We start from the raw sequence: 13,294 nt of genomic DNA on the forward strand, positions 1-13,294 counted from the left end.
GAAAAATCATTAGCTAAGTCAACTTGGTCATTCTTGAACTCCTTGCAACCAGCTCGAGTGATGCTGGTAATACCCAGATATAAGCAATCGCTGCTGCATTCTCCCTTTTCCCCGTGCTCATATTTCCCTCCAGAATCTTTGCTTACTCACGAATAAGGTCCTTGCCATTGGGAATCGTGGATATGACATTCGGACACTGATAGAAACATGGCTCATCAGCACGCAAGTTCTTTTCCCTTACAGAAGCATCCCTGGTCATTTATACTTTCACTACCTGTCCCGCCCAACCGCTGTGGGGGCGGCATGACCCTTACCTCCATCCCAACTTGGGCTCTCTCCCTACACCTCTAGCACCTTCTCCTCATTCAGTCACCTTTCTCACTTCTATGCCTCACATCTTTCATTTGAAATCCTCATTGTTTACTTCCCCCAAAACAACTTCCCAAAATGTCCTCCCATCACTACACCGAGCAACTCGACATCCTCTGACTTCTGTCTTCCTCTCCACTCTCCAAGACGCCTTGCTTTAAATTTATACCTTCCTTTCCTCTCTCAATCTAACCTTCATATAGTCTACTGTTAACTCATTCATTTTTTAACATAAAAACATAAGAAATAGGAGCAGGAGTAGGCCATACAGCCCCTCAAGCCTGTTCCACCATTCAATAAGATCAAAGCTGATCTTCGACCTCAACTCCACTTTCCCACCCGATCCCCATATCCCTTGATTCCCCTAGCGTCCAAAAATCTATCTATCTCAGCCTTGAACATATTTAACAACTCAGCATCCATAGCCCTCTGGGGTAGAGAATTCCAAAGAGTCACAACTCTCTGTATGAAGAAATTCCTCTTCATCTCAGTCTTAAATGGCCGACCCCTTATCCTGAGACTATGCCCCCGAGTTCTGGACTCTCCAGCCAGGGGAAACAACATCTCGGTATCTACCCTGTCAAACCCCTCAGAATCTTGTATGTTTCAATGAGATCACCTCTTATTCTTCTAAACTCGAGAGTATAGGCCCATTCTACTCCATCTCTGCTCATAGGACAACCCTCTCATCCCAGGAATTAATCTAGTGAACGTTTGTTGCACCGTCTCTAAGGCAAGTATATCCTTCCTTAGAAAAGGAGACCAAAACTGTACACAGTACTCCAGGTGAAGTCTTACCAAAGCCCTGTACAATTGTGGTAAGACTTCCTTACTCTTGTACTCCAACCCCCTTGCAATAAAGGCCAACATGCAATGTAACTGATCCTACAAGGGGGCAAGCAACCTTGGACCTGGTCCTGTGTAATGAGCCAAGATTAATTAATAATGTCCTAGTTAAGGGTCCCCTGGGAATGAGTGACCATAACATGGTTACATTCCATATCCAATTAGAGGGTGAGAAGGTTGGTTCTCAAACAAGCGTACTGAGCTTGAATAAAGGAGACTATGATGGTATGAGAGCGGAATCAAGGCAGCATTTGACCGAGTGTGGCACCAAGGAGCCCTAGTAAAATTGAAGTCAATGGGAATCAGGGGGAAAACTCTCCAGTGGCTGGAGTCATACCTAGCACAAAGGAAGATGGTAGTGGTTGTTGGAGGCCAATCATCTCAGCCCCAGGGCATTGCTGCAGGAGTTCCTCAGGGCAGTGTCCTAGGCCCAACCATCTTCAGCTGCTTCATCAATGACCTTCCCTCCATCATAAGGTCAGAAATGGGGATGTTCGCTGATGACTGCACAGTGTTCAGTTCCATTCGCAACCCCTCAGATAATGAAGCAGTCCGAGCCTGCATGCAGCAAGACCTGGACAACATCCAGGCTTGGGCTGATAAGTGGCAAGTAACATTCGCGCCAGATAAGTGCCAGGCAATGACCATCTCCAACAAGAGAGAGTCTAACCACCTCCCCTTGACATTCAACGGCATTACCATCGCCGAATCCCCCACCATCAACATCCTGGGGGTCACCATTGACCAGAAACTTAACTGGACCAGCCATATAAATACTGTGGCTACGAGAGCAGGTCAGAGGCTGGGTATTCTGCGGCGAGTGACTCACCTCCTGACTCCCCAAAGCCTTTCCACCATCTACAAGGCACAAGTCAGGAGTGTGATGGAATACTCTCCACTTGCCTGGATGAGTGCAGCTCCAACAACACTCAAGAAGCTCGACACCATCCAAGATAAAACAGCCCGCTTGATTGGCACCCCATCCACCACCCTAAACATTCACTCCCTTCACCACCGGCGCACTGTGGCTGCAGTTTGCACCATCCACAGGATGCACTGCAGCAACTCGCCAAGGCTTCTTCGACAGCACCTCCCAAACCCGCGACCTCTACCACCTAGAAGGACAAGGGCAGCAGGCGTATGGGAACAACACCACCTGCACGTTCCCCTCCAAGTCACACACCATCCCGACTTGGAAATATATCGCCGTTCCTTCATTGTCGCTGGGTCAAAATCCTGGAACTCCCTTCCTAACAGCACTGTGGGAGAACCGTCACCACACAGACTGCAGCGGTTCAAGAAGGCGGCTCACCACCACCTTCTCGAGGGCAATTAGGGATGGGCAATAAATGCCGGCCTTGCCAGCGACGCCCACATCCCGTGAACGAATAAAAAAAAAAATTTTTTAAATTGATTAAAGTGGACTGGGAAAATAGATTAAAGGGTAAGACGGTACATGAGCAGTGGTGTTCATTTAAGGAGTTATTTTACAACTTTCAAAAAAAAAATATTCCACTGAGGAAAAAGTGGTGTAAAAGAAATGACAGCCATCCGTGGCTAAGTAAAGAAATTAAGGATAGTATCAGACTAAAAACAAGGACATATAAGGTAGCCAAACGTAATGGGAGGATAGAAGATTGGGGAGTCTTCAAAAGACAGCAAAAAGTAACGAAAGGATTGATTAAGAAAGGGAAGATAGATTATGAAAATAAATCAGCAAAAAATATAAAAACAGATAGCAAGAGTTTCTACAGTTTTATAAAAAGAAAAAGGGTGGCTAAGGCAAACATAGGTCCCTTAGACGATGAGACCGGGAAATTAATGTGGGAAACATGGAGATGACAAAAATGCTGAACAAATATTTTGTTTCAGTCTTTACGGTAGAGGACACTAAGAATATCCCAACACTGGACAAACAGGGGGCTCTAGTGGGGGAGGAGCTAAATACGATTAAAATCACTAAGGAATTGGTACTCAGTAAATGAATGGGACTCAAGGCGGATAAATCCCTTGGACCTGATGGCTTACATTCTAGGGTCTTGAGGGAAGTGGGAGTAGGGATTGTGGATGCTTTGGTAATAATTTTCCAAAATTCTCTGGACTCGGCAAAGGTCCCGGCAGATTGGAAAACTGCTAATGCAACACCCTTATTTAAAAAGGGTAGCAGGCAGAAGGCTGGGAATTATAGACCAGTTAGCCTAACATCTGTGGTGGGTAAAATTTTGGAGTCTATTATTAAGGAGACAGTAGCGGAACATTTGGATAAACATAATTTAATAGGAGAAAGTCAGCATGGCTTTATGAAGGGGAAGTCATGTCTGACAAATTTGCTTGAGTTCTTTGAGGACATAACGTACAGGGTGGATAAAGGGGAACCAGTGGATGTAGTGTGTTTAGACTTCCAGAAGGCATTCGACAAGGTGCCACATAAAAGATTATTGCTCAAGATAAAGAATCACTGGATTGGGGGTAATATTCTGGCATGGGTGGAGGATTGGTTATCTAACAGGAAGCAGAGAGTTGGGATAAATGGTTCATTCTCGGACTGGCAACCAGTAGCCAGTGGTGTTCCGCAGGGGTCGGTGCTGGGTCCCCAACTCTTTACAATCTATATTAACGATTTGGAGGAGGGGACCGAGTGTAACGTATCAAAGTTTGCAGATGATACAAAGATGGGAGGGAAAGTAGAGAGGGAGGAGGACATAAAAAACCTACAAGGGGATATAGACAGGCTGGGTGAGTGGGCGGAGATTTGGCAGATGCAATACAATATTGGAAAATGTGAGGTTATGCACTTTGGCAGGAAAAATCAGAGAGCAAGTTATTATCTTAATGGCGAGAAACTGGAAAGTACTGCAGTACAAAGGGATCTGGGGGACCTCGTGCAAGGAAATCAAAAAGTTAGTATGCAGGTGCAGCAGGTGATCAAGAAGGCCAACGGAATGTTGGCTTTTATTGCTTGGGGGATAGAATATAAAAACAGGGAGGCATTGCTGCAGTTATATAAGGTATTGGTGAGACCGCACCTGGAATACTGCATACAGTTTTGGTGTCCATACTTAAGAAAAGACATACTTGCTCTCGAGGCAGTACAAAGAAGGTTCACTCGGTTAATTCCGGGGATGAGGGGGCGGACTTATGAGGAGAGGTTGAGTAGATTGGGACTCTACTCATTGGAGTTCAGAAGAATGAGAGGCGATCTTATTGAAACATATAAGATTGTGAAGGGGCTTGATCGGGTGGATGCGGTAAAGATGTTCCCAAGGATGGGTGAAACTAGAACTAGGGGGCATAATCTTAGAATAAGGGGCTGCTCTTTCAAAACTGAGATGAGGAGAAACTTCTTCACTCAGAGGGTAGTAGGTCTGTGGAATTTGCTGCCCCAGGAAGCTGTGGAAGCTACATCATTAAATAAATTTAAAACAGAAATAGAGAGTTTCCTAGAAGTAAAGGGAATTAGGGGTTATGGGGAGCGGGCAGGAAATTGGACATGAATTTAGATTTGAGGTTAGGATCAGATCAGCCATGATCTTATTGAATGGCGGAGCAGGCTCGAGGGGCCGATTGGCCTACTCCTGCTCCTATTTCTTATGTTCTTATTTGCCTTCCTAATTGCTTGCTGTACCTGCATGCTAATTGCTTGCTGTACCTGCATGCTAATTGCTTGTGTTTCTTGTACAAGGACACCCAGATCTCTCTGAACACCAACATTTAATAGTTTCTCCCCATTTTAAAAATATTCTGTTTTTCTATTCTTCCTACCAAAGTGAATAACCTCACATTTCCCCACATTATACTTCATCTGCCACCTAACCTGTCTCTATCCCTTTGCAGACTCTGTGTCCTCCTCACAGTTTACTTTCCCACCTAGCTTTGTTTCATCAGCAAACTTGGATACGTTACACTTGGTCCTTTCATCTAAGTCATTAATATAGATTGTAAATAGCTGAGGCCCAAGCACAGGTCCTTGCGGCACTCCACTAGTTACAGCCTGCCAACCTGAAAATGACCCATTTACCCCTACTCTCTGTTTTCTGTCCGTTAACCAATCCTCTATCCATGCTAATATATTACCCCAACCCCATGAGCCCTTATCTTGCGTAACAGCCTTTTATGTGACACCTCATTGAATGCCTTTTGAAAATCCAAATATACTACATCCACTAGTTCCCCTTCATCTACCCTGCTCGTTACATCCTCAAAAAAACTCTAATAAATTTGTCAAACAGCATTTCCCTTTCATAAAATTGTGTTGACTCTGCCTAATTATATCATGATTTTCTAAGTTCCCTGTTACTACTTCCTTAATAATGGGTTCCAGCATTTTCCTGATGACTAATGTCAGGCTAACTGGACTGTAGTTCCCTGTTTTCTCTCTTCCTCCTTTCTTGAATAGCAGGGTTACATTTGCTACCTTCCAATCCACTGGGACCATTCTAGAATCTAGGGAATTTTCGAAGATCATAACCAATGCATCCACTATCTCTGCAGCCACCTCTTTTCGAACCCTGGAATAAAGGCCATCAGGCCCAAGGGATTTATCAGCTTTTAGTCCCATTTGGCACAAACTTAAGCTTAACTGGCGCACAACTGGCCTAGCCATCCATCGCCAGATCAAACCTGCGGCCTCTACCACCTAGAAGGACAAGAGCAGTAGGCACACGGGAACAACACCACCTGCACGTTCCCCTCCAAGTCACACACCATCCTGACTTGGAAATATATCGCCGTTCCTTCATCGTCGCTGGGTCAAAATCCTGGAACTCCCTTCCTAACAGCACTGTGGGAGAACCTTCACCACACGGACTTCAGCGGTTCAAGAAGGCGGCTCACCACCACCTTCTCAAGGGCAATTAGGGATGGGCAATAAATGCCGGCCTCGCCAGTGACGCCCACGTCCCATGAACGAATTTTTAAAAAAATGCTTCACACTCTCCAGCTAAAACTGCCTCCTGTTCCAGGTTCATCCTGACAGGCAAAAATAACCCCAGACTTCTTTCATTGCCCAACTGCCTGTTTTAACCCCTCTCTCTCCACCCTTTTCACCTTCATCTCAGGCACCCAAATGTGAGGAGCTTGTGGATTTCTTTTTTGCCATGATTGTGGCCATTTGTGCAGCTACCTCCCCCCTACAAGTCTACCACCCAATCTAGTCTTGGTCCCTTTCTTTCTGAAATTTCTCCCCCATCTCTTCTCTCCCCACTCTGACTAAACTCATCTTGCCCACAAGACTGATCCCTTTCCCACTTAACTTCTGATCTCCCAACTCCTCTCCCTGACCCCCATGCTGCCTAATATTGTCATTGGTTCCCTCAAACACCCTCCCTCTCCTCTTCAAAACTGCAGTTATAGCCCTCGTCCATAAAAAAAATTCTCAACTCTTCTATCCTCACCAACTACAACCCCATCTCCAACCTTCCATTCCTCTCTAAGGTCTTTGAATGTATCATCGCCTCCCAGTTCTGTGCCACCTAACCGGAAACTCCATGTCTGAATCCCTCCCTATGACCCTTCTCCCAGTACAGATATTACCTTAATCAAAGCCGCGAGCAACATCTTAAATGATTGTGTGCCAAGCAGGTAAGTTGCCCACCAGAAACATCTTGGAGGGTCACCATTGACCAGGAATTTAGCCATAACAACACTGTGGCTACATGAGCAGGACAGAGGCTGGGTACTCTGTGATGAGTGGCTCATCTCCTGATCCCTTAAACACCGTCCAAGAGTCTCGTGCACTCCCCCATATGCAAAATATAGGTTTATTTTGTATGTTTACCTGTGCTCCAAATGATATTCTGCAGATCCATTCATTTACTGACTAAGTACTTTGGAAAAATATTGCATTTGTTATTGTAATAAAATCTGCACCATTGCTCATAGGTAACATACAAAAATTTAAGGACACAATACCTTAATTATGCTAGTGCACCTCAAGGATAGGTTTGGAAGAAGTCAAGGAATAAGTTGTCTGGCTTTATGGTAATGGAAGGGATACAAAATGCAAATTTATTTAAGCAGCTGCTTTCTGCTCTAATGGGGAAACGGTAGGGTTGATATTCTGGAAGGATGAAAGCAAATGAGCCGCAAAGTTGCCTTCTTTTGCACCTATCTTTTTTTAACTACATAATTATTTTTCTGTCAACACGTGTATCTTCTCTTATTTTAGGAAAATGACTACAGCTGATGCAGAAATTAAAATTATCCTTAATTCCTGCAAAAACCAGTGTCCTAAGCAGGTATGTTCCAACAAACAGTGCTTTATAGGAGATTTGAAGGTCTAAGCTTGTTAATTAAGAAATTGAATATTCAGATATTTGGAATTATACACTCTAATAAATGTTAATTGCGATAAAGAATGAGCAACATGCAATCTACATAAACTTACTTGTATATTCAGGTGACCTTGTCTAAAAATAAGGTGGCCAAACAAGTAAGTCACTCCCTTTGAAACATCACTCAATTGCTGTAAAATATTTTAAAAAGCTGTATGCCTTATTTAGTTTTTAATCCACCAGGATCCCTCTTTAAGGGTATCCTAATTTTTTGGTCACATATGCTTATCAGAATTAAGAGTATTAGAACTGGGGAACTGAATACTTTTTCATTTTTGATGTTCTATCCACAAAGAATGCACCCAGTTGGTTGGATGCACTGAGACTTCTCCATGTTGTCCCAAATGTCGAACTTGCCCTTGACTTCAGACCAACACCTTAACTGCACTAGTGTCATTTTTTTTCCCACATTGGCCATCCAAACATTTCAAATAGGAGCCTTGCAGCTGGCAGAGGGAGATTCTTGTCCTATTAATCTGGATTAGCACATGGTCCTTCACCCAGAGGTGAAGGGCATGTGCTAACTATGATACACAACCCCTTAAGTTTTCTTTTAAAGCATTAGGCTTATGTTTTGTACCCCAGCCAACCCCTTCTCCACTTCATCTCCGGAGTGGGCAGAGAGAGAGTTACAATAGTGAACGTATCAGAACAGTCAAATGTTCAAGAAGTAAGGGAAATGAGAATGGGCAGCCAAACTTCCCTCAGTCTATCCATATTTTTTTTTAAAAATCAAACTAGCTCAACTTTTTTTGCTGTTTAAAGTAATAAAATTGCAGTTTCAGTGATTTCACTGATGTGTTATAGCATACATTTATTTAAATACAGTGAGATTTAATTTTTGCTGCTTTCATTGGATGTTAATTTAGGATTGATAAATGGTGAATATTTGTGGATTTTAATTTTGTTGATTTATTATCATGTGGAATTAATAAAGTTAAACTTGCTACCCCATGAAAAGAAAGGATTTTATATTGCGCCTGCTCATAGGTTTATATTAACATTTTTGAGATAATCCACTTTATTTTGAGGTTAGTGTTAGTAAGCTAAAATTAGCTAGCATTGGCAGACTTTGAAAAATGGGAGTGTTATTATCTGCATTATACTGTTTAGAGCACTTGTTGTGCAGTACGTATTGTACATTTTGCTAAAACAATAATGGAGAACAAACTCCATTACATGGGCTCTTTTGTTCTGTTGGGGATTTTGCATTGGGAACTTGAGGTTGTAATGTTTAAGATTTTGCAGTCATCGATTAATAGCTGTGCATTCTTAAAGATTTAGCGCATAGGATTATTAAATGGGAAAAGATGCATGAGTGCAAACCTCAAGGGGCTTAATAACTTCTTCATGGTAACTTTGAGGTTGATTTTTGAAAATAAATGGTCTTGGTTTCACATTGTTAAGTTAATGATTAGTACATGTTAGTGCAGATGGAGGGATGTCGATGATGCTAGTTTTTTTTTTACACCTGCCGTAAGAGGTAGCGCTGATTTTCCCGTATGCGCTGATTTTCCTTTGCTTTGTACCCAGTAAGTACTTGTCCCCTGGGCACAAAGCATAGGGAAAAAATGTGGAGACCCATGATACTGGGTCCCCGCCCCCTTTGCATTGTCCCGGAATTTCCACAGCTTCTCCCAAAAGGGATGGAGTACCTGCGAAGATAAGGGCTACACTGGTTATGATGCGGGAGGTGATGTTGGACAGTAGCCAGAAGGCTACGACACTGGCAGACGTTCCCGCTGCTATAGGCCTCTGAGGCCTGTAGCAGTAGCTCCCCTGCTTCTAGGCTCTTCAAGGGAACAGCCCTGTGCTGGTATTTGGCCTATGTAGATGGCCTGAACCCAGAAATCTTGGCAGATTCAGATTATTGCAGGTAGATTGCGCTTTGTGGGACAGGAAAATCAGCCCCACAATGTTTTAAAGATCTACAGTTGATACAGAAGTTGTGCTTTTGTACATATGGTAGCCAAATAGGGAAAAAAATGAGAATATATTTTGCAGTGAAATAAATTATTTTAAAAATGTCTCCCTTCCCTGCTAAATGAATGGGATGTGTAGTGGTTGCTGAGGTGTTTATTGTGAAGGTATAAAGCCCTCTTTCCCCAGTCCCACAAGCCATGCACATCCTGTGGTTGAGAAGGCGGATAATCTTCCATGTTTTTGCCAATGTTAACGTGGTAGGAGGTCAGCACTGATGGTTTCTTGATCTTGGGGTGGGTCTCTGTCTCTACCTCCATCTCTGTTTCAGTGCTCTCTCTGCCTTCTTCTCTGCCCTTCGCTCCAACTCATTTTTTACACTCTTCTTTTTTCTCTGATATTTCTTGCATTCTCTCATTTTCCCTTCCAACATTATTTTCTGTTCATCCACATCCCTTATGAACTTTTAATGACTGAGCAAATAAAACTTAATGATTTTAATGTTGCATTAATACACTAGTAGTAAACATCATTGTGTTTAGCATTTTTTCTTAAATCACAAATTTCATATACTTCCTCATGGACCCACCATATCAGAGATAGCAAGCACTGTAATTTTATTGTGGTAGGATTTCCTTAAATATAGGGTGTGATTGATGCCAAGTGTTGGACAGAGTGTAAATCAGGAAATTAGAGGAGCATCTACCAAAGGTAATGCAATAATCGTGGGGGACTTTAATCTTCATACAGACTGGCCAAACCAAATTGGCAAAAATAATTTGGAGAATGAGTTCATGGAATGCATTCGAGACAGTTTTCTAGAACAATATGTTGAAGAACCAACTAGGGAACAGACTATTTTAGATCTAGTATTGTGTAATGAGTCAGGGTTAATTAGTAATCTTATAGTTAAGGATCCTCTGAGGAAGAGTGATCATATTAAGTTTGACAGTGATGTAGTTAAGTCTGAAACTAGGGTCTTAAATTTAAACAAAGCCAATTACATAGGTATGAGGGGCGAGTTGGCTAAGGTACATTGGGAAATTAGATTGAAAGCTATGACAGTAGATAAACAATGGCGAACATTTAAAGAAATAATTCATAATTCTTAATGAATATACATTCCCTTGAAGAATAAAAACTCCACGGGAAAAGTGACCCAATGGCTAACTAGAGAAGTTAAGGATAGTGTAAGATTAAAAGAAGAGGCTTATATTGTTGCCAAAAAGAGTAGTAAGCCTGAGGATTGGGAGGGTTTTAGATATGAGCAAAGGATGACCAAGAAATTGATGAAGAGGGAGAAAATTGAATATGAGAGTAAACTAGCAAGAAATATAAAACAGATAGTAAGAGCTTCTACAAGTTTGTAAAAAGGAAGAGGTTAGCGAAAGTAAACATGGGTCCCTTAGAGGCAGAAACAGGAGAAATTATAATGGCTGGAGAGTCTAGAACTAGGGGTCATAGTCTCTAGATAAGGGGTTGGCCATTTAGGACAACTTGAGGAAACATTTCTTAACTCAGAGGGTTGTGAATCTTTGGAATTCTTTATCCCAGAGGGTACTGGATGCTCAGTTGTTGAGTATATGTGCACTGCCCAAGGAGGTGGTGGAGGCAAATTCAATCATGGTCTTCAAAAGGGAACTGGATAAATACTTGAAAGGAAAAAATTTGGGGGGCTACAGGGCAAGGGCGGGGGAGCGGGACTAGCTGGATTGCTCTTGCATAGAGTTGGCGCAGACTTGATGGGCCGAATGGCCTCCTTCCGTGCTATAACCATTCTATAATTCTATAAAATACCTTCATTACCTTTTCATTTTTTTAAAAAAAGCCTTCACGTTCTGTTTGATTACTGAAATATACGTTGTAACAATTTCATGTAGGAGAAGACCTTCGGTCCATCTAGCCCACCTATCCACAGCATTTCTAATAAACCTGAATCCCATTTGTTAACAAGAATCGGTCTAGTTCCTCCTTGAAACCCATTAAGGTTTCTTGTTCTACCACCCATGCCGGTAATCTGTTCCATATACTTACCACTCTTTTAGTAAAAAAGTTCCTCCTGTATTTCCTATTTTCTTTTGTTGTCCTTAGTTTACAAATATGACTCCTGGGTGCTTAAATTCTGTACACTGCAGAAAAGCTTACTTGGATCCAATTCATCCAAACTTTTCATAATTTTAAACACATCTATCACCTCCCCTCTCAGCTTTTTCTTTTCTAGAGACAAACGACTCAGGATAGCCGACCTTTCCTTATACGTCATTCCCTTGAGTCTGGGATCAACTGTGTAGCCCTTTTCTGTACGCTCTCCAATAACTGAATATCTTTTCAGAAATAGGGAGACCAAAACTGCACGCAGTACTCCAGATGTGGTCCCACCAAAGCCAAATACGGTTTTAAAATGACCTCTCTGGAATTTTATGTTATACCCTTTGCAATGTAGCCCAACATTCTGTTTGCTTTTTTAACAGCCTGGGAATATTGTGCTGATGATTTTAGTGACCTGTCCACTAAAACCCTAAGATCTCTCCTGCTCCAATACCTCAAGTACATTCCCATTTAGCATATAATTCACTTCATGACAAACTTCATAACCATACATTTCCCTGTATTAAATTGCATCTGCCATTTCTCTGCACAAGCTTGTCAAGATCCTTTTGAATTTGTAGGCATTGATATTCCTCATTTGCTATTGCACCCAATTTGGTATCATCTTCTCGTTTAGACATGTTGGACACTAATCCTTCCTCTAAATCATTTATAAAAATTATAAACAACAGTGTCCCCAACACTGAATCATGTGGCACTCCACTGGTAACTGGCTGACCAGATACTTACCAATGCACTACTATTTGTTGTTGTCTACTACCAAATATGTTAAAGTAAAGTTGATTGTGTTTGGTTACCTTTGTAACTGCCAAATTTGCTTCAGTTTGATAGACACTGATTCTTGTCTTGGTTGTGTGGTTGACTGAAAGTTGCAGAAGATTTTATCTTACGATCATACGAATTAAGAGCAGGAGTAGGTCATTCAGCCCCTCGAGCCCGCTCTGTCATTTGATAAGATCATGGCTGATCTGATTGTGACCTCAACCCTACTTTCCCGACTACCTACTATAACCTTTGACTCCCTTGTTAATCAGGAATCTATCTAACTCAGCCTTAAAAATATTCAATGACCCTACCTGGACCGCTCTCTGGGGAAGGGAGTTCCACAGACTCACGACCTTCTGAGAGAAAACATTTCTCCTCATCTCCATCTTAAATGGGAGACCCTTTATTTTTAAACTGTGGCCCTTAGTTCTAGTCTCTCCCACAAGGGAAAACATCCCCTCAGCATCTACCTCTTCTAGTCCCCTCAGGATCTTATATGTTTCAATAAGATCACCTCTCATTCTTCTAAACTCCTGTGTATACAGGCCCAACTTGTCCAACCTTTCCTCATAAGAGAATCCCCTCATCCCAGGAACCCTCTCTGAACTGCCTCTAAAGCAATTATGTCCTTAAATAAGGAGACCAAAACTGCACACAGTATTCTAGATGTGGTCTCACCAATGCCCTGTACAACTGTAGCAAAACATGTCTATTTTTATATTCCTTTCCCCTTGCAATAAATGACAACATTCCATTTGTCTTCCTAAACACTTGCTGTATCTGCGTACTAACCTTTTGCGATTCATGTAGTAGGACACCCAGATCCCTCTGTACCTCAGAGTTCTGCAACCTTTCTCCGTTTAAATAATATACTGCTTTTCTATTCCTACTGCCAAAGTGGACAAGTTCACATTTTCCCACATTATACTCCATCTGCCAAATTTTTGCCCACT

At 42.2% G+C, this 13,294-nt stretch overlaps 1 protein-coding gene across 2 annotated transcripts in view; it reads left to right on the plus strand.

Annotated features, from left to right (window-relative positions):
- nfxl1 (nuclear transcription factor, X-box binding-like 1) overlaps nucleotides 1–13,294 on the plus strand; it is a 177,853-nt gene that overhangs the window by 123,077 nt on the left and 41,482 nt on the right. For both annotated transcript variants that reach the window (XM_067988151.1, XM_067988158.1), the window contains exon 18: nucleotides 7,382–7,451. In XM_067988151.1, the coding sequence (XP_067844252.1) occupies nucleotides 7,382–7,451 (70 nt within the window). The remainder of the gene's footprint in view (nucleotides 1–7,381; nucleotides 7,452–13,294) is intronic.

This window comes from Heptranchias perlo, chromosome 1 (assembly GCF_035084215.1).
Source record: "Heptranchias perlo isolate sHepPer1 chromosome 1, sHepPer1.hap1, whole genome shotgun sequence".
Taxonomy (NCBI): Eukaryota; Metazoa; Chordata; class Chondrichthyes; order Hexanchiformes; family Hexanchidae; genus Heptranchias; species Heptranchias perlo.